The sequence below is a fragment of the Glycine soja genome, chromosome 19 (genome assembly GCF_004193775.1).
Source record: "Glycine soja cultivar W05 chromosome 19, ASM419377v2, whole genome shotgun sequence".
In the NCBI taxonomy this organism is placed as follows: domain Eukaryota; kingdom Viridiplantae; phylum Streptophyta; class Magnoliopsida; order Fabales; family Fabaceae; genus Glycine; species Glycine soja.
This window is the reverse complement of record NC_041020.1, coordinates 38,185,540-38,208,058: the sequence shown is the minus strand read 5'-3', so window position 1 is coordinate 38,208,058 and position 22,519 is coordinate 38,185,540. Positions and strand designations below refer to the sequence as shown.

The window sequence follows — 22,519 nt, the reverse complement described above, 5'->3', positions numbered from 1 at the left end:
TACTGAATCAGAAAGTGTGAGCAAATGAGAATTCAAATGCCAATCCAAACACTCCTTTAACATAATGTTTGAGTATATAACTTGATTAAGAATCAATTGATTAAATACTTATTATATACAAAGAGAATAGGATAAATAATGAAATAAGTATTATAGAAAATAACTCCATTTCTTAATTGATCCCGTTTTGTCGTGCTTTTTTCTACATGGGAATATGTTCTCCAAGTTAGTGCACGTTAAATAATGAAAAGAAATCAGTAAAGAACGACCATATCTGTCGTCTCACTCAGAAGAAACACGAGGAATGTAATGGATTCTCTCTGCTAATGCTAGTATGATTTATGAATAATTAACACTTTTTTTTTTCTCTCAAATGCAATATCCATATCTTCTGTTTATCAAAATCTTAGTGAATCTAAGGAAAACCGAATATTGAGTTCATTATTTTCAAAATGTTGTGAGCTTAGAAGAAATCATGTTTCACATTTGTCTCCGCCAACTTGTCATATTGTTTTGGAATCAAAATACTGCACTTGCCAATTGGCAGGGCAATGCATTCCAAAACAAATACATACGGTACACTTCGTTAACTTAGCAATCAAATTGGCTACTAAACATCTAATGGTACTTTAAAGGCCAAACCCAAAAGTTAGTGTAAAAGGCTAAACATCTAATGGGATATTGGTCTTTAATTGATTTGATGGTGGAGGTGGGTAAAGTACTCAAACAAAAAGGATTTCTGTACAGAAAAATTGTTTTTATAAAACCCCTTGTAAGTACAAATTATGGGGAGACCTTCTCCACGGTCCGACAATATATACATACCCCATCGTAAAATTAAGAATTTGTACTAAAAGATGTAAGAGCTTTATGGAAACTAATCCTAAGACTAGAACCCAGTAAAAGCTGAAGGGGTGGAGCATTTCCTTTTCTTTTCTACTTATTACTAGTCAGCAGAGTATCAAATCAGGGTCAAGCTTGTTTTGAGCGATAATGCACCTCACCGTTGTCCAATCTTTATCTCAAAAAGGTCAAACCAATGTATCACCTCTAAGGATATTAAATTTGCACAGCGGGCAAGTAGCTTTTGTCCGAAGCCAACGGCTGATGCATCCACAATGAAAATGGTGTGTACAGGGAAGGCGATACAGTTCTTCTCCTTCAACATATGGACACAGACAGATACAGCATTCCTACAACATAATCAGAAGCAGTTCAGTTGTCTTTCAGCAGTTTCATGATGCATTTCAACTGTATGCAAAGCAACAAAGAATCAGGGTAAGTAGGTTTCATGTTGTAAGAAGTTTACGTCAATTTTCATCCCCAAGGAAAAAAAAAAGAAGCTTAAATTTTCACTTCAATTTTGGTTATGCATTTCAGGTTGTAACCAAGTTTACTTTTGAAAGAACCCATTACCAAGAATCCCTGAACATCAGATACACAATTCACAGAGCCTTTCTTTACAATTTGGGAGCTTTTTAGTGCAGAGAGAATGGTCAGACATGAGTTACACCACTAATGCCTATCCTCTCAGCAGAAGAATATTTCAATTGCTAATTGAATGGCTCCAAATCAGACAGCAGAAAAAAGTGAGGAATGTCTCATAATTTGAAAAAACTATCATTGCTATTGATTTATAAATATAAAGTAATGCTAAAGAATGCATACTGATATTTTAACAAGAATCCCTGAGAGAGAAGATGAAGCTCAGAAACTTAAATCAAAATTCCAGTTTCCGTTAAAAAACTTATGCATGAATACATTAGATGTACTGGACAAAGAAAAAATGCAATGCAATTGAGTAATTACTAATTAAAGAATGATAGATCAGACCAAATATCAGAATTACATAAAGTTAACAAGGCAGCTAAAGGGAATAAAATTTAACATAGAAAGACATCAGTTACAAGGTACAAACAACAAAATGATATTAGCACCAAATAATCACTACATGGGAGATATGAGAACACAGTCAGCACTCACAGAATCATCTGGATGGAGAGAAAGTTCACTCATATGGCTTCCATTGCATGAATCTACTCTTACTTTAACAAGTTGCTTCTTGTTGTCATCAACCATCACCAATGAATTTGACAGGCTAAACCTATACATAGGAAGTGACCTGATATCTTCTTCTGATGCACCTTCTCTGATTCTCATAGCATAAGCTAATGCTATTATTGGGATGATGCAGAAGAGAGCAAAGAAAACTATACATGCCATCCCAATGCAAAAGATAATAAAAAATACGTCAAAGGCTAGAAAGACCACTGTTAACCTGCACAAATGTGAAAATACATAATTGAGCATCCCATACACCCAATACATCATTCGAAAACAGAACACTAAAGAATTACATTAGAAGAGGAAGTAAACAAACAGGTAGTAAATTAGTTATATATACTAATAAACGAGATGCCTAATCCCAATAAAACAGAGTCAAGCATACAGGTAGGACAGTTACAGGTCTAGTTTGAAATAGTAATAGTAATTCCAACTCCTCAAGAGCCCACTTTTTGATCAAAATTTATCTCAAAAGAAATCGGGAGCCTTTACCAAAAAAACTCCTATTTATGCACCATGTCATGTAAAAGGTAACTCCAAATTTCCAGTGTAAGAATTAAATACAAAATTCCAACATAATGAAGCTTGTTAGTCCTAGGTCCTAACCATGGGTCATATCATTTAACTACTTATTTAGTTAAACCAATAGGAATATTATATTTCATCAATAGTTTTAAGGCTGGAAAAGCAAGAAAAATGTAAATTATATGGCTGTCTAGAGAGAATTGAGAAATAATAATGATTTTCCAAAAGAAAAGAAGGATCTTGTTTAACTTCATCTCAATTCTCCCAAAATTTGAAAGAAATTAAAGAGAAATTTCGAACAAAAGCTTAGATTATACTAATAGAATATGAAATTCAGAGTATTATTTATCTAACATAGGAAGCTTAGATCATACAACAGAAGATAATCCTCTATAGACTAGAAGCCACAAACAAGAAAGATAGAAAAGAACAGAGCACTAAGAAGCTGCAATGAGCAGTCCTTCAAAGGCCACTCAGGCTCCCACAGCCTATGCCAAATTCTATGATATTCCCCCTCTTCTCTGTACCACTCATATATACAATATGAGTTCCTTTCCCCCATGATTGCCAAATCCCCTGCCACCAGTCCTTGTTATTATATTCTTCCCTCTCTCCTATCCTATCACTTCCTTCCACTCCCTTGCTCCTTTCATTGATTAGATTCCTACCTCCATTGCCCCTGCCCCTACCCCTGCCCCTGTCCCTGGTACAATCCTTTTCATCCTGTGATACATGTGCAGGGCATTATCATTGTTAGGCATGCCCTACAGTCCCTCCTTTTCCTTCTTTTATACATGTGACTCAAAGGCCCATCAAACATTAAATTACACATTTATGCTATTTGAAGTAACACATCAAGACAAATTAATCATGGGCAGACATATAACAATTAAATTTTCTCTTCATTTCAATCCCCTCATTTATATAATTATATGGTATCCAATTGAAGACTGAACATTCTACAATAATCCCCTTTCCAAACTTTTTAAGTATAATCTTCATATCTATCTAATCCTGCTGAGGAGTCAAGTAAGGAGGAACTTTTGAGAAGTAAAATTCTTGTTTCCTTTTCAAACTGTTGTTTTACTTAAAGAAAAGAAAGAAAAAAAGGTTACCCAATTGTACAAATCTTGAGTAGTTCTATTATGCTTTCTTGGCATACATAATAACTTTTGTTATCTACCCCCTATCCCACCCCAAAAAATAAGAAAAGCAAAACAAAATCCAAATTAAGGTTCTAGCTCACCAGTAGAGATGTGGAGAATCTTCCAAAAGTGCTTGGCCACCCACAACAATCCAATAAAATCCAAACACCCACCAAACAGATGATGCCAGAGTGTTCATAGGCTCTAGCTTCTTCACAATGCTAAAAAAAAAATAATAAAGAGTGAAATGAGGTAAGAATCTTCTAAAATAACTCATTTAGTTCATCACTACGAGGCGAACAAGTCTCAATATGTGATTCAGAAACAGCCCAAGTAAAACAAGCACTTCCCTTTCCACCAATTCACCAAAATTTAGCAACCATAGTGGAAAAGCAAGTAAGCTTCACAGCCAATCAGCTGCTCCCAATACACAATAATAATAATAATAATCCATGACCAATTTTAAAAAGCAACAGCTATTCTAATAATTATAATTTATAACTGTGACCAACACCTTATTAGTATAATAATTATAATTATACCTCCCAACCACACGCCATCAATTCAACAACATCATCACATGTCTTCTAATGGCTAACAACATCAAAGACCTTCTCATCACAGTTCACACACACAATTTCAATTTTTAAAAAATAAAATTAAACGACGAAATACACTAAAATTTCCGCGACAAAACAAATTTAAATTAAAATAATCAATTATTGACTCAGAAATTGCAAAAAAAAAAAAAAAGCAGTGCTAGTGAAGTAGAGTTAGTTAGTTACCTATAGGTAGTGTGAGAGAAGGAATCGCGAATTCTGGTTCGGAATTCGAAGTACACGAACGCCATGTGAAGGACGCACTCGAAGGCGTAGCCGCAGAGCCAGAGCCTCAGCGGCGTCGCTGGCCGCTCTCGGAGCGTGGAGAGGAGGACGCCGGCGGCGGCGACGACGAAGGCGAGGTTCCACACCATGTCGAGCACCAGCACCGCGCGCGAGTACGCGCACTCGCCGGCGTCGGCGTCGCTGTCTCCGTCGTCGTCCGATCGGTGGTCGGCGCAGTCGGAGAGGAATAGGCGGCGGCGGGAGGCGGCGATGAGGCGTGCGAAGGGGAAGGCGCGCCCCGTGGAGAAGCGGAGCACGGCCACAGGATTAGTAGTTCCGCTGCTGACGTGGCGCTGCTGTTGGTCCATGTTAGAGAGAGAGAGAGAGAGGAGAGAGAAAGAGAGAGTATGTGGGTTTAGGTTTGTGTTATTAAAAAGGGGTTAGAAAATGAAATGAATGGTGGTGATTCTGGGGAAGGTGCGTTTGGGAGTGAAACGACGTCGCATCGAGATGAGGACGTGGTTGGGTTTTGTTTAAGTGGAGCGTGGCTAGTTAGTAATAATCATTGGCTTATATGAATCGAATCGAATCAGAGTGTTAACTGAAAGGGAAAGTGCAAGAGCAAGAGCTAGTGCTGGTGCATTAGCAGCAACTACTACTAGCCACTCTTGCTTTAACTACTACTCCTATCTCACACTTCTCACTCTTTTCTATCATCATCATCATTCAATCTTAATCAATGCTTTTCGGTTTCTTTAAAAAATTTCATTACGATAAACTCTATTTTTAGTTTCTGGATTTTTACCAACTTTTTTTCTCTTAAAAAAAACTTTTACCAGCTTTTGTTTTTAATCTTTAAATTAAGTTTGCACTTATCGTGAAAAAAATATTAATAATTTATTTGATTTTGAGTAAACACTATTGTCATTTATTAGACTCTTATCAGATCATATTTATACTTGTTTAATCACAAAAACTTTACATTTTGAGATATTCAATTCTTTGATATAAGAGGATAGGTTAAAAATTTCAAAATCAACTAGTCATATAACTCAAATAAAATATTTAAGTGAAATGTGAGTTTTATCTAACAAGTTAATTTTGTTAGATTCAATTAAGCCTATAATTCAAATTTTAAAATGATATCAAAGTATATTTTAGATCTATTAATGAGTCACATTAACAAGTGTTGGAAATGAAAAAATATATTAAAAAAAACTTAAATTTTATATTAATTAGAGATAAGATCAATATAAAATATATTAATAAAAGACAATCTTCATCTTATATACTTTTAGAATTAATTTAGGTCAAAATATAAGTTATAAGACTTACACTTCATCCTTTTTCATAGTAAACTTCATCCTCTCTTATTTTAACCCATTTCTTTTTATTTTTATTTTATCATTCTCAATTCTTTATATCAAAGGTGACATAAGTGCGTGCTTTTGTTTTGATTAGTTTTTAAATTTTTAAAGTTCTCTTACTAATGTTTTTATTATGGACCCGTTGTTACAATTTTTTTAAAAAAAGGTGAATTTGATGAAAAATGATCTAGTGATTATTTTTAAAAAGATTTAAAGAATAATGTATAAGCTAATTTATATTTATTCATAATTATAAAATTACTGTTAAAATCAATTGATTTTTAACTTTTTTATGCAAAGTTATTCTAATTTTAGATACTTTTCACTTTATCCATAAATAAGTCTTTGATTCTTTTCAGATTCTTATAGGAACCGTCATCCCACGAAATGAAAAGAGACGACAATTTCTAATGAAAATCCTTATAGAAGTTGCATCACCCAGGAACAACTCTCAACTTGTCATATATAACCTTAGCAATAGATGTTGCTTTAAGAGCATGCTATAATTGGATGTGTAAACTAAAATTATGATCTTTAATCATTGATTTTTTAATAAATCAAATAGTGTCAATGAAACTGGAGGAAGTATGTCTAGCACTCTGAAGTGGATTTCGCTTTGGTACTATCTGTGTACAAAACAAACATAAAATTAGATGTTAGATCCGCATACTAGCCTAATTATTATATTAATGGTTAACTTTTAATAAAAAAAGAAAGAGAATAAAAAAAGTTATATGAACCTCTTTGGGATTTGCGAAGCTATTCTCATCTAATGCATTTTCAGATGTGAGCATTGTCTTTGTTGCCTTAGTTGCATTTGAGCTCTCAAATCCATTTAGGGAAATCTTAAAATTTATTTGGTTGTTCCCCACGTTTGCAACCTAGACAAGTCAATTGCTTTAAGGTGATGGCATTTCTAGTAAAAGCAATTGTAATAAATAGCAAGTCTATCAAGACCAAAATATAGAAAAGTGTAGTAATTTGCTCCTATAATTCTTTTTTTCTTTCTTTCTTTGATTGGTATTTTTTTTCTAATCATAGTTGTAAGACTAGCTCTCAAATAAGTAGTGATTAAATAAAGCCTTTTGTAAGTAATATTCTAAGAATCTAATCCCATGACATTGAAGGTAAAGTTTGTCTAATATCGTATTCTGCTTCCTCGGAAACCAATCATAGTTGGGTATCTAGCACCTGCAATTTGTGCGTGTGTAAGAAAACAAATAAATAACTACAGCAAAGAGTATGTGTATTACCTTTATTTTTAAGTAAGTTTTTTTATCTTGGGGATTTATCCAAAGAATTGCAGATGCAGGAACTGAATCAGAGTCAGGCGTTTGAAGTTGTGATTTTAGAAATGTTGCTCCATTTGACTCTCTAAACATAAACTGCACCCAATAACTAGGAGTTCCATATACATGATTGGAATTAAAAACAATTGCATCCCGGTTCCACCTATGAAGAGAGAAAAAATGATACATCTCAATGTGGTCATCATGAGCAATTGTCTTAATTTATAAATCCACCTATCTTGGCATTTGAATTGGAAATTTGAGTACCATTTACAGATGTAGCATTCTTATTCTATAGATTTATGGGAAAAGAGGGAGAGATGATAGAAATTTTATGGTAAAAGTGCATACATCCTGTCATTTGCATTTACAAAAAGTGGCGTATAGCTAGCCATTATCACATGATCACTGCATCCTAAATGAAAAATTAGAATGATGAGCATAAAACTAGTATGATTATATTTCAAAGAACAAAGTAATTGACTCTCATTTAAGCTCTTCCTTGGGCCATCTTTAAGAACATAAAAAACAAGCATGAGCCTCATGAAAAAAGTGATTATGATATCTTGATTTTTTCCAACATCCTTCCTTCATCTCAATTGTGGATGATTCATTTTCAATTTGAAGCACTTGAGCAACGGTTACAACAATTAATATAAATTAAGCTACAATGAACCTGTTTCTTTCTAATCCAATAAGGAATCCAGCTTCGGACACAGCTCCCAAAAGGGTTCCATGCTTAGCTTGTATGTCTCCAATTGGAGCATACTCACTCACAAAAGCTGTATGGTATTCAAATCACTCAAGGCAATAATTCAAGTATATCAAATCTATACATAATATAAATACACGCTGAGAGAAAAATAATTAAGAAAGTTAGATGTGGATTGCAAAACCTTTGGGTCATTTCGTGGTGTCTTATCAAACACATGAGCGTTATTAAACATTTTTATAGCTTCATGAGGATAAGTCTGGAAAGAAAGTTAGAGTATATGAGAAAGGATAAAACAAAGAGAAAACTAAGATATACACATTATTCTTCTAAGTAAATGAAAGTGAGAGATAACGAATGTTAATTGTAAGAGATAGGATATTGCGTGGTAATCATACATATCGGCTGGGTGATCTAATGGTTTGGAAATAATTTGGATATCCGGATTCGCATGTCGTATTGTCTTGTAGAAAGCTAGGTAGTTCCTAAATGTTTTAAAAATAGATTAGACAAACCCTTTGACATTTATTTCTCAGCAACTTAAATTTTGAAAATAAAATAAAGAGAATAAACTAAAAGGATTATTGTTTATATGAAACTAAAAGTCACATAGTGTGGTCATACACTAAGAGTGAGTTTGGAATTATGTCCAAATCACGTTTAATAGAAAATTCTTGCATTTCGATGCAAAAATTCTAAATTCTAAAGCAACTCAGATGTGTTATGATTTAAAGATAATTATGTCCTTTAACTTTAAGCATATGATATATATTTGTTGAAACTCTTAAATAGATTTTATTATTTGAGAGATTAATATCTAACTCTTCAAAAAAGTCACTCAGTGTAAATACTTAAAAAAGGATAAAAGAAAACGAGAGAGCATGCCTTGGTAGTTTGTCTTTCCACAATCTTCATTTCCAATAGCAACATTTTTTAGGTCAAAAGGCTTTGGGTGCCCCATAGATGCTCTAAGGGAACCCCATCTAGAAGTAGCCTCATCTCTGGCAAACTCAATACCATCAAGGGCTTCCTAAGGTAAACAATTATGGCATTGTGAGGAAAATATTTTATTCCATTGTTTCATAAAAGAAAAAGTAATATGGTGTAGGGAAGAAACAAGAATAGTAAAATATACTTGCACAAAAGGTGTGATGATGTTTGTATCAACTTGATCAGTATGTATTATTGAATTAAACATACACAAAAGGACAGATTCAACAATGGTCCTTACACTGTATTAAAAGTTTAAAATCAAACATGGCATATAGCAACAAATGTGAAAGTACCGTTGTTAAATACCCACAATGGCCTTGCACCAATGTCCTCTGCTAGCTACACACACAAAAAAAAAATGGCTTGTCATGATTGAATTTCACAATAACAACAAAATGTGATTGTTATCATAATAAATGGACTTACTTGAAGACCCTCAAAATAACCAAATCCTTCATCTGTCCAATAGCTCCAAACATCACCAAAGTGCCCAGGTCTCTGTTCCCAGGGTCCAACTCTATCTTTCCACCGAAATGCATTTCTTAATGTTTGTCCTTCAATAAAACAGCCACCTCTTGCAAGATAAAAATTTGCGTTAAATTTTGAAGTTATTTGAATGTTTCATGACTTGAAGACAAATTAGAGGAAGAAATTGGAAAAGAGATAGATCATGTAAAACAAAATGATATGATGTCTTTGAGAATCCTTACGAATAACATGTACTTAATATCCCAAAATATAAAAAGATAGGATAATGATACATCCAAAATAAAATCTACCCTAAATTTGTGAACAGATAAAAAATAATGTGAGCTCTTTTTCATACAAATTTGACAGACAGGTTCTAATAATCTATGGTTTTTCGACATGAAATATCTTTGGTTCAGTTTATGCATACCTAAAAATCTGAAAATGATTGGTTTCAAATTTATTAGCATGTTAACCAAGTCCCTTCGGAAATCATGTCCATGTGGTAAGACAAGTTTAAAGATTTACTAATAAAAAAAATTAACTACAATAAAATTGAGCATTGCCAACAATGAGAATTTGATATTGATGAAGAGTCTGTTTGAATAAACTTTTTTATAAGTAATTTGAGGAGAATAAGTATAAGAAGAAAACAAATGAAAAGAATTTTGCTATAAGATAAAATTAGTTTATAAATAAATTAAAAATTATCTTTTAGAGAATCTAATAGGTTTCTACAAATTAGTTTAAGCAAAAGTTAATTTTAGCTCAAGAAGAAGTTTATTTTATCTTTCCTTCTTATTTTTCTATTTTTAGAAGTGATTATGAAAAAGTTTATTTTATTTTTCCTTCTTATTTTCTATTTTTAGAAGTGCTTGCGGAAAAGTTTATCTAAATAGCTCCAAAGTTTGAAAAGTTTCATCTTGTAACAATAAAGCCATGAAGGAACAGACCTGATATGTGTCCCCAGGCATTGCAGACACTTGGTCCAGCCATATCACCCCTTTTTGGTTGTTGTTAAATACAAAGAAGAATTGGAACTAGATGCATCTGCTACCAATGTAGTTTCCATCCTTTTCCAGTTTGAAATTTCTGATTCAGAAGTACTACAGATGGATGTATTAATATAATGTCCAGAAAACATACTTTTTATAGGTCTTTTATGTTGGAAGCGCCCACGTTCCACGTCTTTTATTTTATTATTTTGGAACATTTAGTTATTTCTGAATTTGGTCTATTTTTCATTCACATTCAACCCATATCTTTACAATATATTTGCAACCACCTTCAGTAACAAATCAGGTACCCATCATTTATCCCATGTTCTGATAACAAGTTAAGCTCTGTGATGGACAGACTCTGTAAATAGGATGGGTGCTCTCAGTTTTGTATCACCAAACACACTTCTCTATTCAGATAAAATGCACTATCTATTTAGAGTGAGTACGGGTCTGGAAGAACAAAACTGTGTCTTTTAGGTTTGTGTGTGTGCCGCTTCGCGTTCAATTTGCAATGGTGGGAGGTACGCTCGTATTATTTTAATTTCCGCTGTTTGATTTAAATATGCCATTTAAATTGATTTGCATGTTTAGATTAATATATATATATATATATATATATATATATATATATATTTTTTTTTTTTTTTACATTTTGAGCATAGAGTCCCTTTAGAATTTTGAAGCAAAGTGCTCACTTGATATTGCTAGAAGCTAATATCCCTCCACCTTCACTTTTTCTTAATGATTCTGTCGTATCAAGTGGTCCTTCTGATCTAACAAAGAATACAACTTTGTATTTCTTCCCTTGCACAATGCTCGGAAACAAGATTTCATGGTTAAAAGATGCAAATCTTTTTCAATTCAGGCAGAAAAGAAAAAGTAACTTCATAAAAAAATAATGTTTACTTCTTGGAAACAAATGCAGAGTTAATTTTAAGTAACTAGCTATCATATAAAAAGAAGGAAAAGGAACATAGAAATAGGAGTTCATATGAGACACATTATTTATTATTCTCACCATACCCCAAAAACCCGGGTGAGAGACACCAACGCCATCAAAAGGGCAATTGTCACACCGCACATCCATTTTTAATGCAACCTTGTTGCGTTCAAAGCAAGAACTAAGTTGAGTTTGTAGTAAAATAGCTGACTCTTGTCCTACTATAGTCCAAGGTGCAATATTTGATGGAACTTGTGTGCCCCCAGCTTCAAAACCTGAACAAATTAATATATGAATGGAATACATTGTATCACCACAACAATATCATGAAAATAATGTTAAATATTATCTCCTATATGGAGTATAATGTGTAATAGTACTTTAGTGTAATTCTTTGCTTTCTAGAAATATATTTCTAGAATTACATATATTTTTTTTAAAAATATATATCCGAAACTATGATTTATAATTTCCGAGATATACTTTTAAAATAGATATATAATTTTCAATAAAATATCACTTCAGAATTAAAATGGTTGACTGAAAATTTTTAAAAAAAGATGATAACTCATTTTAGTTAATTTTATTTTCATCTTATCATTAATATTTTTTAAATCTTATCTAAAATCTAATTTTCATTTTATCTTAATTATTCTTTAAACCTTAATTTTAAACTATATTCATCATATAATATTTTGTGTTTTTCTTCATGTGACATTATATTTTAAGGTACCTTTATTACTAACTTCATATATTATGCACCTTAATTACAAAGCAAAGTTTTTTATGATGATTTCTTTCTTTAAGTGTATTCATTCATTTTCTAATCTAAGTCTATGTCAATGATTTAATGTCACATGAGGTTAGTGATAAACATACCTTGAAACACATTGTCACATGAAGGAAAACGCAAAATATTGTATAATAATGATAAAAATACAATATTATATAATGAATATATGGTGAAAATAGTTTAAGATTAGGGTTTAACGAATAATAAAGAAGATGAAAATAAGATTTTATATAGGATTTAAAGAACATTAATGATAAGATGCAAATAAGACTAAAGAACATAGGTATAAAATAAACGTTTATCATTTTTTTTAATTTTTCGTCAACCATCTTAATTTTTAAGTGATATTTTATTGAAAAATATATACATATTTCAGAAGTGTATCTTTGAAACTATGAATCAGTTTCAAAAATATATTTCTAGAACAGATATATGCAATTTAGGAATACATTTATAGAAAGCAAAAAAAGGTGTATTTCTTTAAGAAAAAGAATATAAAGCGTAAAAGAGAGATAGAAAAGGGTATGGGGTGTACTTAGGAAAATGGAGGTGTAAATAGCAAGAGCCTAATCATATTTTTTTTTAAAATGTCGGGCTTGATACTATTGTGTATTTTTTTTCTTAATGCTGACGAATAATATATTTTTATTTTATTTTAAGAATGATAGAATAATATATTATAATTATATAGAAATAGTGGAGATTAAAAATTAGTGATTACCTAATAATTTAAAAAGTCAGAAATATTTATCTTTCAATTTACTTATTCAAAATAAGATCCTATAACTAATACCACCAGTATTCATTAATCTTATTTCTACTATGTATTATCTCTCAAATAACTACCTACTTGTATAATTAGAAGGAAAACACTATTTGGTAGGAATTCGTGCAAGTACAAAACCATAAAAGTATAATATAATTACCACGATTTCAGGAAACTTTTAAATTTTAAAATTTTTTATCTTATGATTTAACCAATCAATTTTTATCACATCATTCATCGAATCTTTGTACCAGTATACTTCGTAATGTTTAGCATTGCTGTAATTAGAATAATTATTTGCCTATGTGTTGCCCGAGTTAAAGTCTTACGGATTAACTTTCTTCAAATAACTTACCCTCAAGCTAAACAATTGTTGACTTTTTTGGGTGAACAAGTATATCAACAAAAAATAAATCACTACCACACGTTTGCATCACTGTCATTCTATGATTATTTATGATTAGGATCATCATGTTTAAATATGGTGAGCGAAGTGCTTTTCTTATCAATACAGAAAGATAAAAAGTTGCAGATCGATACTGACAAGTTCTCTAGCCAATATACAGTACCATAGGTTTTATAAATCCTTGTGATTAAAACAATATCTCATGACATTGATTTCATTATGATTGTCATAAATGGTACATCGTTGCCAATTAAGCATCAATGACATTGACACTAAGGTTCTACTCTCACTAGCTATCTGTATCTATTTTCTACTGAACCTTCACCAGTTCAGCTATACTCTATGCAGGTGAGTTGGTCTTGTCATTGTAGGCAGCACAATTTGGGCGCTAGAAAGAGAAGTGCTACATTTGCTAGATTTTTATCCACCCACAATATATTACATTTCTTGATGATATAAAAAAGGCACAATCAATCTCCTTAATATTTGTCTTCATTTTTATTTTAGAGACATTATTCCTATGCTGTAAAACTAGATTCTAATCATATTAAAAAATCCAATGATATCACTGAATAGGAAGGGAGAAGAACAATCAGGTGTTTGTCATCAATCTCCAATGGACTTGTTTGTGGCACCACCTGTATTTTTATAATGAAAAGAACATAATGATAAATGACATTAGTTAATTAGTTTACAAGCTGGGCCACAACTGTATGCAACGTATAAAGCACATGCACAAATAAACCAAATTGTACCTTCTTCGGCTCCAAGAATGAATTTTCATCCATTACGTTGGTTGATGTAAGCACTGTTATTGTAGAACCATATTGTTGCACATTTGAGTCCAACCCACTTAAATCAATGTCAAGACTCTCAGCGGCTGCTCCAAAGTTTACTGCCTGTGGAAATCAACAACTCCTAGTGAATATAGTGCTAGTGAAAAGGTTCTACTCCAAATAGAAATGCTGATTAAAGATTAGAAAACAAACCAGAGCTAATCTATAGATATGTTCATATTTCTTTCATGTTCCAGAACATTGTATATAGCAATAGTCAGAATTTCAATTTTGGTGAAAAGGGCACCTCTTACCTTTATTCTTAGGTAATTTTTCTTATCTGAAGAATCTTGCCAAATAATTACAGATGCAGCAAGTTTATTAGATGAAGTTGTACTGAGTGTCGAGTCAATAAATGTTGCTCCACTGGATTCAATAAAAAGTTTCTGCACCCAATAGCTAGGAGTTCCATAAACCTGATAAGAGTCGAACACAATTGCATCGGGAATCCATCTGTAATGACACATTTACACAACCTCGTGTTATTATGGGCATCATGTTGAAATCTAAAAATAATTTATCACACTAAATTTTCAAAGTGCTTATTCTATGTTACAAGAATATGATAAAGGGTAGAAGTTTTCACAGCAAAACTATAAGAAAATTACCTCTTGTCATTTATATTTAAGAAAAGTGGTGCATAAGAAACCATCTCCACAATATCACTGCATCAGAGAAGAATATAAATGAAAAACTTTATACGGTTAAAGGCAAAAATAACTTCATAAAACTGAAACAAAGTACATTAAATTTTTTTATGGCAAACCTGTTCTTTTCTAGTCCAATAAGAAATGCGGCTTCAGCCACAGCAGCCAAGAGATTTCCGTTTGCAGCATCACTTTTCACAGCGTATTCACTAACAAAAGCCTATAGAATCAGATTGAGCATTCATATATTAGATTATGCATAAATAAACAATTGATGAATAATGAATTAGAAGAGTGTTTGTTAGAACCCAAATGATCAAACCTTTGGACCAGATCGTGATGTGTTGTCGAACTTAGTAAACAGAGAAAACATGTCATTGGAGCTTGGATATGTCTAATAAAAGATAAAACATTAAAAAGGATAATAAGTTGACAAATGAAAAAATAAAACACACTTGTTAAAGTTAAATCAACAAAATGAAAGTTCAAGTAATTAATGTGAGAACATTATCATTACATGAAAATCGAACAAATCAGCCGGGTGATTTAATGGTTTTCTGGAAGCATCACAATTTGAGATAATTTGAATATCTGGGTAGGCAGCTTTTATAGCCTCATAGAACTTAAGGTAGTTTCCTAAAATGAAACAAAAAAAAATGTTAATAATTGAATAACATCAATCTTTTGATTCGTACAAATGACGAAGGTGTTGAGTCGTATAAAACAAGTTTTTACACTTAATAAGAAGTTTCATTAACCTTTTTTATTCACAAAAAAGGAAGTTTAATTAATGGTTTACTTATGTGTGCTCAAAGAATAATAAGAAACAATGAAAATGCATACCTTGATAATTAAAATAAGTTTGCCAACAATTTTCATTTCCAACAGCAACATATCTCAAGTCAAATGGGGTAGGATGTCCCATTGCAGCTCTAACAGAACCCCATTGTGATGTAGGAGAGCCTCTTGCAAATTCAATGCCATCGAGGGCGTCCTTTTAATGCCAAGATTTTAGAATAATAGTAAATATAAAGATATAAATTCATAAAGAAAGACTGAGAAGACAAAAGCAAGGGAAGAAATTGGTACTTGCACATAGGATTCTATGGATGATGTATCAATTTCATCATTAAGGCCGAAACCTAAATAAGACATTCAATTAATTAGATAACAGAGACAAATTCAAATAAATTTCAACTTAGGGAAGAAGAATATACCAGCGTTAAACACCCATATCGGCAATGCCCCAAGGTCCTCTGCTAGCTGCTCAAGAAATATTAAATCATATTATATTTATTCAGCAGGACAAATTTAATTATAGTTGTAAAAGAATACTCACCAGGAGATACTCAAAAAAACCAATTCCATCATCACTCCAATAGTTCCAAACATCACCAAGGTGCCCAGGTCTCTCCTCCCATGGTCCAATAGTATCTTTCCATTGAAATCGGTTTCTCAGATAATTTCCTTCAACATAACAACCACCTAATGCAATGATTTTGATAAATAGAGTTAGATCTAAGAGGATTTTTTTTTTTACATCAAAGTTCAGAAAGAAGAAATATTATTCCATTACAAAGGTTAAGATGAAATTTAACCTTCCAAGAAAAATTAACCCTTACACACAAGATTAAAAGTCAACATACATAGAACCTTACTATCACATGTGAACCGGTGGACAACTAAAAACCAGATCAGTTACACAGAAGAAAAAATTCCAATTCAATGTTATACAAAAAAATCCAATTCAATAACTGATAAGTACTGTCAAATAATTCAATAATGTTGAATAGCAATCAGCAAACCTCACTTTGAAAACTTAGAATTTTGACATACCTGGAAATCTGAGAAATTTTGGTTTCAAATCTGCCACCATTTGAAAAAGGTCATTTCGGAAGCCATGACCCTGTTTCAAAAGAAGAATGAAGTGAGGTAAAGGAAAAGAACATACCAAAATAGAATGCATTGCTAGACACATATGGGTCATTGGGGTACCAAATGTAGACTTACTATTTTTTTTTTTTTGCCAAAACAATATAGTAAATGAGGAAAAATATAGAACATTCATACTCTCAATCGCATGTATGTCTTAAAGACTAGGCCGATACCAATTCAACTGTATACTTATTAGTATGGCCAACCTTTATTATGAAGTCAAAAAACAAAACAAAACAAAATCAGAAGAAAAAGCTCTGCTTCTAAATGCTTCTGAAATAAAAAAGAAAGGTCCATTTAAATTGTGTCTTTTCTTTCCTATAACATGACATTATCACATGTTAGTAAGCAATGTGAGAGGATTCAATCCAAAAAATAATATATCATCAGAGCTGTAATGCCAAATTGGGCTGCAACTGAGAATCAGCCTCCACGTTGGAACTAGGTGAATTTGTAGTTCCAATCCTTCCATTTAAGTCATTAGCAAGTGCAAAAGAATTTTGTTTTGTATGCGCAATGCGGCTGCTTATGAGATCCATGTCAATTATTTTATTATTGAGTATATTCTCATTTTTCTTCGTTAAAATACAAATTTAGTTATTTGTGAGATGATAATGGAGTTACTCTATCATTGTTGATCCAAAGAGTTTCGATAAATTCAATAGCTACATTTGTTGATTTATAAGGTGTTGTTATTCTACTAACCATGTAAGTGTCCAATGGCATAACTGACACTTGGTCTAACAAGTAACTCCCTTCTCTTGTTGTGGTTATTTGAAGACTTGAATAGTGATTAGTAGTTTTTGCTTCCACTATTGTCTCCACCCTTTTCCATTTTCCATCTCCATAAACATGTCTGCCAAGAACCATTATTAGTTGTTTTAATCGATACAACAAATAATTTTATGGGTTATTAGGTATAGGCTATACAAGCTCTACAATGTCTTCTAAATAAAAAGGAACTTACCTTCTACTAGATGCCACTTTTATAACATCAACACCCGTGAATGACAGTTGAAAATCAAACTTTCTTTCTGATTTAACATGATAGACCACCTTATACCTCTTCCCTTGCTCAATATTCTGAACATGAATTTTTTTTTTAGAAAGATTAAAGTTACTTCATACAATAAACTAATAATATATTTACGACTTCTTGTGAAAAATAAAAGTGACATTATATGAGTCTTTTTTTTTTTTCATTTTTTGTTATATATAAACATACACATGTACCACAATTTTTTTTAAAACATACACAACAATAATACAAGAAAAAATATGAAGAAAGAAAAAATCCATGTGTGTGTGTGAATTTCAAGATATATTAATTTCCTTACCATGCCCCAATAACCAGGGTTAGAGATACCAACACCATATGGGCAAGGTTTGTGAGCACCACAATACACCTCCATTTGCAATGCAGCTTTATTGCGCTCAAAGCAAGAGGTACGGCTAATTGATACCGAAATGGATGATTCATCTCCAATAATAGACCAATTATAAACATTTAAGGCATTGTTTGGGCCTCCAGCTTCAAAGCCTAAAAATAAATTCACAATAGTTGAAAAACAAATCACTTCAAAATATTGAAATCTAAGTATCTAACTGAATCTGTAAGATAGAGAAAGGTTTAGGACATGGAAATAACCTCTATTGATAACAAGTTCAGCCCACAGTCCCCCTGCGCCAGCATGATTAATCTCCTGGAAAATAAATTGAGTAAATAGACAATTTAGTCCTCAAATTTGTCACACACCATCCTTTTAGTCCTCAGAATTAATGAAATTAAAAACAAGTCCTCCAAACTGTAATTTGCAACTCAAATTTAGTCCTTGTGTTAAATTAACAGAAGTGAATAGTTGGCACACTCTGTGATGTTTATTGTTCATCTTCCCCTTTCCTTTTGGTTTTTCCCTTTTCTCTCTTTTTCCTTTCTTCTCTATGTCCAATCCTTTACAGCAATATTAAAAATAGCAGTACACCATCATATTATACAAGTTTATATTATAGCAATGATATCGTGGAAGCACCAGTATGCTGTTCAAAAAAAATGGAAGCACCTGTATAATTGTTCAAACAGAGAAAGCAAGAAAAGTGCGAGTAGATAGAGAATATGAACATGTTCTTTCAATTTTTATTCACTTATTGGTCTTGTCATATATAAAACATATTTCAGAAAATATTTATATAAAACCAAAAAGCTGCAAATGTTGTATTAAACAAATTTGTACAAGTTTCTCTCGATTTGTAGAGACCCTTGTGAGAGCAGGCAGAAGGTTTCTCTACCTCATATATAGCTCCAATAATCTGATGCATTTCCATAAATTTGTATCTAAGTGCAGTTGTATCAGTCTCATTTATTATGCCATATCCAACATCAAATAAGCCTTATATTAACGATAGAAATGGTTACAATTATCTTGCTGACAACATGAGTATAAAAAATCACACAAAGCTCAACGCCATTGCACATAGTTTCCGTTTAGCTAAGTCTCAAAATAATCTAAATTGCATTAGCGTGAGAGGGTGTCCAGTGAAATAGAGAGGTCACAAACGAAGACCAAAGAACAAGGCAAAGAGAGAAAAGGATAAAATAAGAATAAAGTTATACGAGTACCAAAAAGATCATGCATGCTTGCAATAAAGTTCAACGAGTAACCTTTATTATACAATGTCTTGAAATCATATAGTATTTATTAAACTATTTAAAAACCTGTTTAGCATTAAAGGGGTCAAACTAGATCTTGGGAGGAGCGGAAATATCATGATTTATATATGTTTGGAAAATAGCTTAAGTTCATTTAAAGTGCATTGAAGAATAAAATACCACCCATTTTCTTAGTAGTAAGCAAGCATAATTAGCTAATGAGAAGGAGAAAACTTACCTCAACGAATACTCCAAGAAAAGTGTTAGGAATTTGCCTTGCAGTTGCATTATTGGAAGCAGCATTTACAATCAGTGTTGAGTTTGCATCAGCGTAGCAATGTTGGAACGCAAAGGCATAGAGCACAACACCAAACAAAACCTTGAGAGAACAATACGCCATTATTAACAAAATTTAAATGACGAAACATATGATATTCTTGTCTAACAAATCATATATATAGGGAAGGAAAATTTCTAACAAATGTGCATTCTCCTAACTACTTAAAAGGAAAATATATAAAATGTAAATAATTTTTTTATCTCTGTCCACCCTTCTAATAATGTTCTTAATTCTTAATTGGTTTTGTTTTAGGTTCCTGTTAAGCTGATCATGGCCCACACGAAGAATATAAAGTAGACTATCACTTCCTGTAACTCCATAAATTACTACCAGCAGCCCCCTTCCAGAAAAACAAATTCAGAATGTAAAATTACATGTTGACCCAAATGATACCATACACAATTATCCATTATTTGGCCACAGTCCAATACTATCTTGTATGACTCAAAAATCTTCTTGACAGAAAAAGAGAAAAAAATATTAAAGATAAATAAATATTTAAAACTATAAAGAGAATATTCATAATTCATTCAAATATAATTTGGAAAATAAAATAACTTCAAATTATAAATAGTGCTTTTGATAAATCCTTAAAACAAATCTTCCTCGCAATGTTATTAATTATTTCCAATTTTATCGGATGTTCTTAATTATTTCAAAATACACATTGAATACTTTATGTCTTCATTTGATACTCATCACTTACCCACTTCATTATTTTTTTGGTGGCGTACCCACTTCATAATTGAGATGGCTTGATAAAATTAAAATTAATAAAGATACAAATGAGTTGTCACCGACAATGGGATCTTTCTCTCTAATGCGAGCAAAAAGAGTTTGCAATTCAGCATCACATAACATAGCAACACTAGCTTTTTCATTAGATGAAATGTATTGGGTTGAGGACTCTCCTCACCAAATTGAATCGATTCTCATCTCTATTGTAAATTACTATGATGTTTAAATAAAACCCAATGCATTCCTACAAAATAAATAAATAGATCTTATAAGTTTCAAGTTTGTTTTTTTAAATTCCAAGTTTCAAGTTTTAAATTCTCTGTCTATTTCTTTTCTAGTAATTAAGGGTGTGTTTTAACGTTGACAAACATCAAATATTCGTTGAACTACATGATATAAGATTCATGAATGAGAGTGAACATGCATTGAAATGGGTATTAACTGCAAAACAAACACTAAATAGTTAATTAGAGTCTATTCAATGTCTATTAAGGCCGAAATAGTCACAAAAAATTATTTAATTTATACTCACTTTTTCATATTCCCTGCTGCTCTAGCTCTGTTCTTTTCTTTATTTTTTGAGGTAAGTTTTCATTTTTTGTCACTTGAAGTGACTTCTATTCTATATAATTTCAAAACCGTATAAGTAAATACTACAAGTCTCGTGTTACATGTTACTTTTTTTAATATATCTATATATACAATTTCAAAGTCGTGTATAAGGTAAAGTCCTATAATCAACAAAAAAGGCCTGAATAGTAGTTTTCTTTTCTTTTCTTGTGGACCATTAGATGCATCTAAACACTTGAGATTGAAAATTCATACTAAAATGAATCTTAAGTTATTAACCATTGGATTAAAAATAATGATCAAGGTTGTCGTGTACTTAATATGGTGAACACTGTGTTTTCTCATCAATACAGAAAAATAGAAAGTTGGAGATACTGACAAGTCACAAGTGCCCTGGCCAACATATACAGGACCACAGCTCTGATATATAAATGCTTGTGACTAAACTTATTAAATGCTACAAAGTTGCCAATTAAGCATCAATGAAATTGAGACTTAGATTCTACTCTTACTCTCTATCTGTATCTATTTTCTACGCACCAACAAGTTTAGGTTTCGAGGTCTGAACCACAGTGAGGAAAACAACAATAATTTATTGTCTAATATATATCCCATATAAATTTCACTATTTCAGCTCTTCGACGCATGCGGGTTGGTCTGGTCATTGTAGGCAGCACAATTTAGGAGAAAGAGATTGGCTACGTTTGATAATTGAATAATTGATTGTCTTTTATACACCCAAAACCCACCATACATATATTTTTTCAGTAATCAAATTAATCACGATGCCCAATTGAGATACAGGCTTATGTATTTGAGAATTGACATTTACCAAACAAAATGTCACGTTTAAAGGAACTATATGTACCAGTTTTGTGCTAAGGGTATGCCTTTATTTTCTGATCTTAATATCTCATGAGCATTTGCTTGCAAGGGACAAAGTGTTTGTAATTTTTGCGGTACTCTTTTACTATGAAATTGTTCAAGCTAAGAGAAGCATGGGAAAGGGTCCCATATATATACTTTCACGAGAAAGGTGAAAATGAAGGAGAAAGTACATGATTGAGATTTTCTTCGTGCTGTGAGTGTGGTACTAAAATTGATTTTTTGTAACTCTTATTTTTAATCTTAATTTATTTGTTCATCACATTCATCCAACCGATAACATTCGTTTTGAGCATGCCCTTTTTAATTTTTACTCTCAGTGGATGCATCTACTGGTCCACAATATTGCTGAAGAGAAAGAGAGTCTCGAGACAATATTGCGAGAAAAAGGATCCAAATCCGTGGTTTAACATTTTATTATTCTCTATACTCTAGAGTGACTATTTGATTTTATATTACCTCTTTAGAATGTAAATTTTAGGGAATCAATTTTAAAATGTTAAATTATTGTTAACATTAATTAAAAACTTAACAATGATTTTATCTTATAACAAAGTTAAGAGGAATTAAATGACATAAAAAATGAAAAAAATATTTTAAAAAGAATATAAGTACAGGAAAAAAGTGA

At 31.9% G+C, this 22,519-nt stretch overlaps 2 protein-coding genes and 1 pseudogene across 2 annotated transcripts; all 3 read right to left on the bottom strand.

The window, feature by feature from the left end:
* Positions 1–671: 671 nt before the first annotated feature.
* On the bottom strand, positions 672–5,222 carry LOC114398443 (E3 ubiquitin-protein ligase At4g11680-like). Its single transcript, XM_028360639.1, has 4 exons — positions 4,520–5,222; positions 3,836–3,955; positions 1,984–2,278; positions 672–1,193 (listed from the first exon to the last, which is right to left on the bottom strand). Exons 1-4 carry the CDS (start codon positions 4,924–4,926, stop codon positions 1,032–1,034), a joined length of 984 nt encoding a protein of 327 aa, XP_028216440.1. The 5' UTR covers positions 4,927–5,222; the 3' UTR covers positions 672–1,031.
* Positions 5,223–6,482: 1,260 nt separating this feature from the next.
* LOC114398812 lies at positions 6,483–11,634 on the bottom strand (annotated as a pseudogene).
* Positions 11,635–13,446: 1,812 nt separating this feature from the next.
* Positions 13,447–19,795, bottom strand: LOC114400827 (alpha-L-arabinofuranosidase 1-like). The gene is made up of 17 exons (XM_028363471.1): positions 19,597–19,795; positions 18,360–18,414; positions 18,049–18,251; positions 17,679–17,794; positions 17,417–17,567; positions 16,613–16,682; positions 16,116–16,261; positions 15,994–16,039; positions 15,866–15,918; positions 15,620–15,770; positions 15,294–15,412; positions 15,099–15,170; positions 14,896–14,996; positions 14,738–14,794; positions 14,384–14,582; positions 14,049–14,192; positions 13,447–13,931 (listed from the first exon to the last, which is right to left on the bottom strand). The coding sequence occupies exons 1-17, from the start codon at positions 19,756–19,758 to the stop codon at positions 13,836–13,838; spliced, it is 1,941 nt and encodes a 646-aa protein (XP_028219272.1). The 5' UTR covers positions 19,759–19,795; the 3' UTR covers positions 13,447–13,835.
* Positions 19,796–22,519: the final 2,724 nt, after the last annotated feature.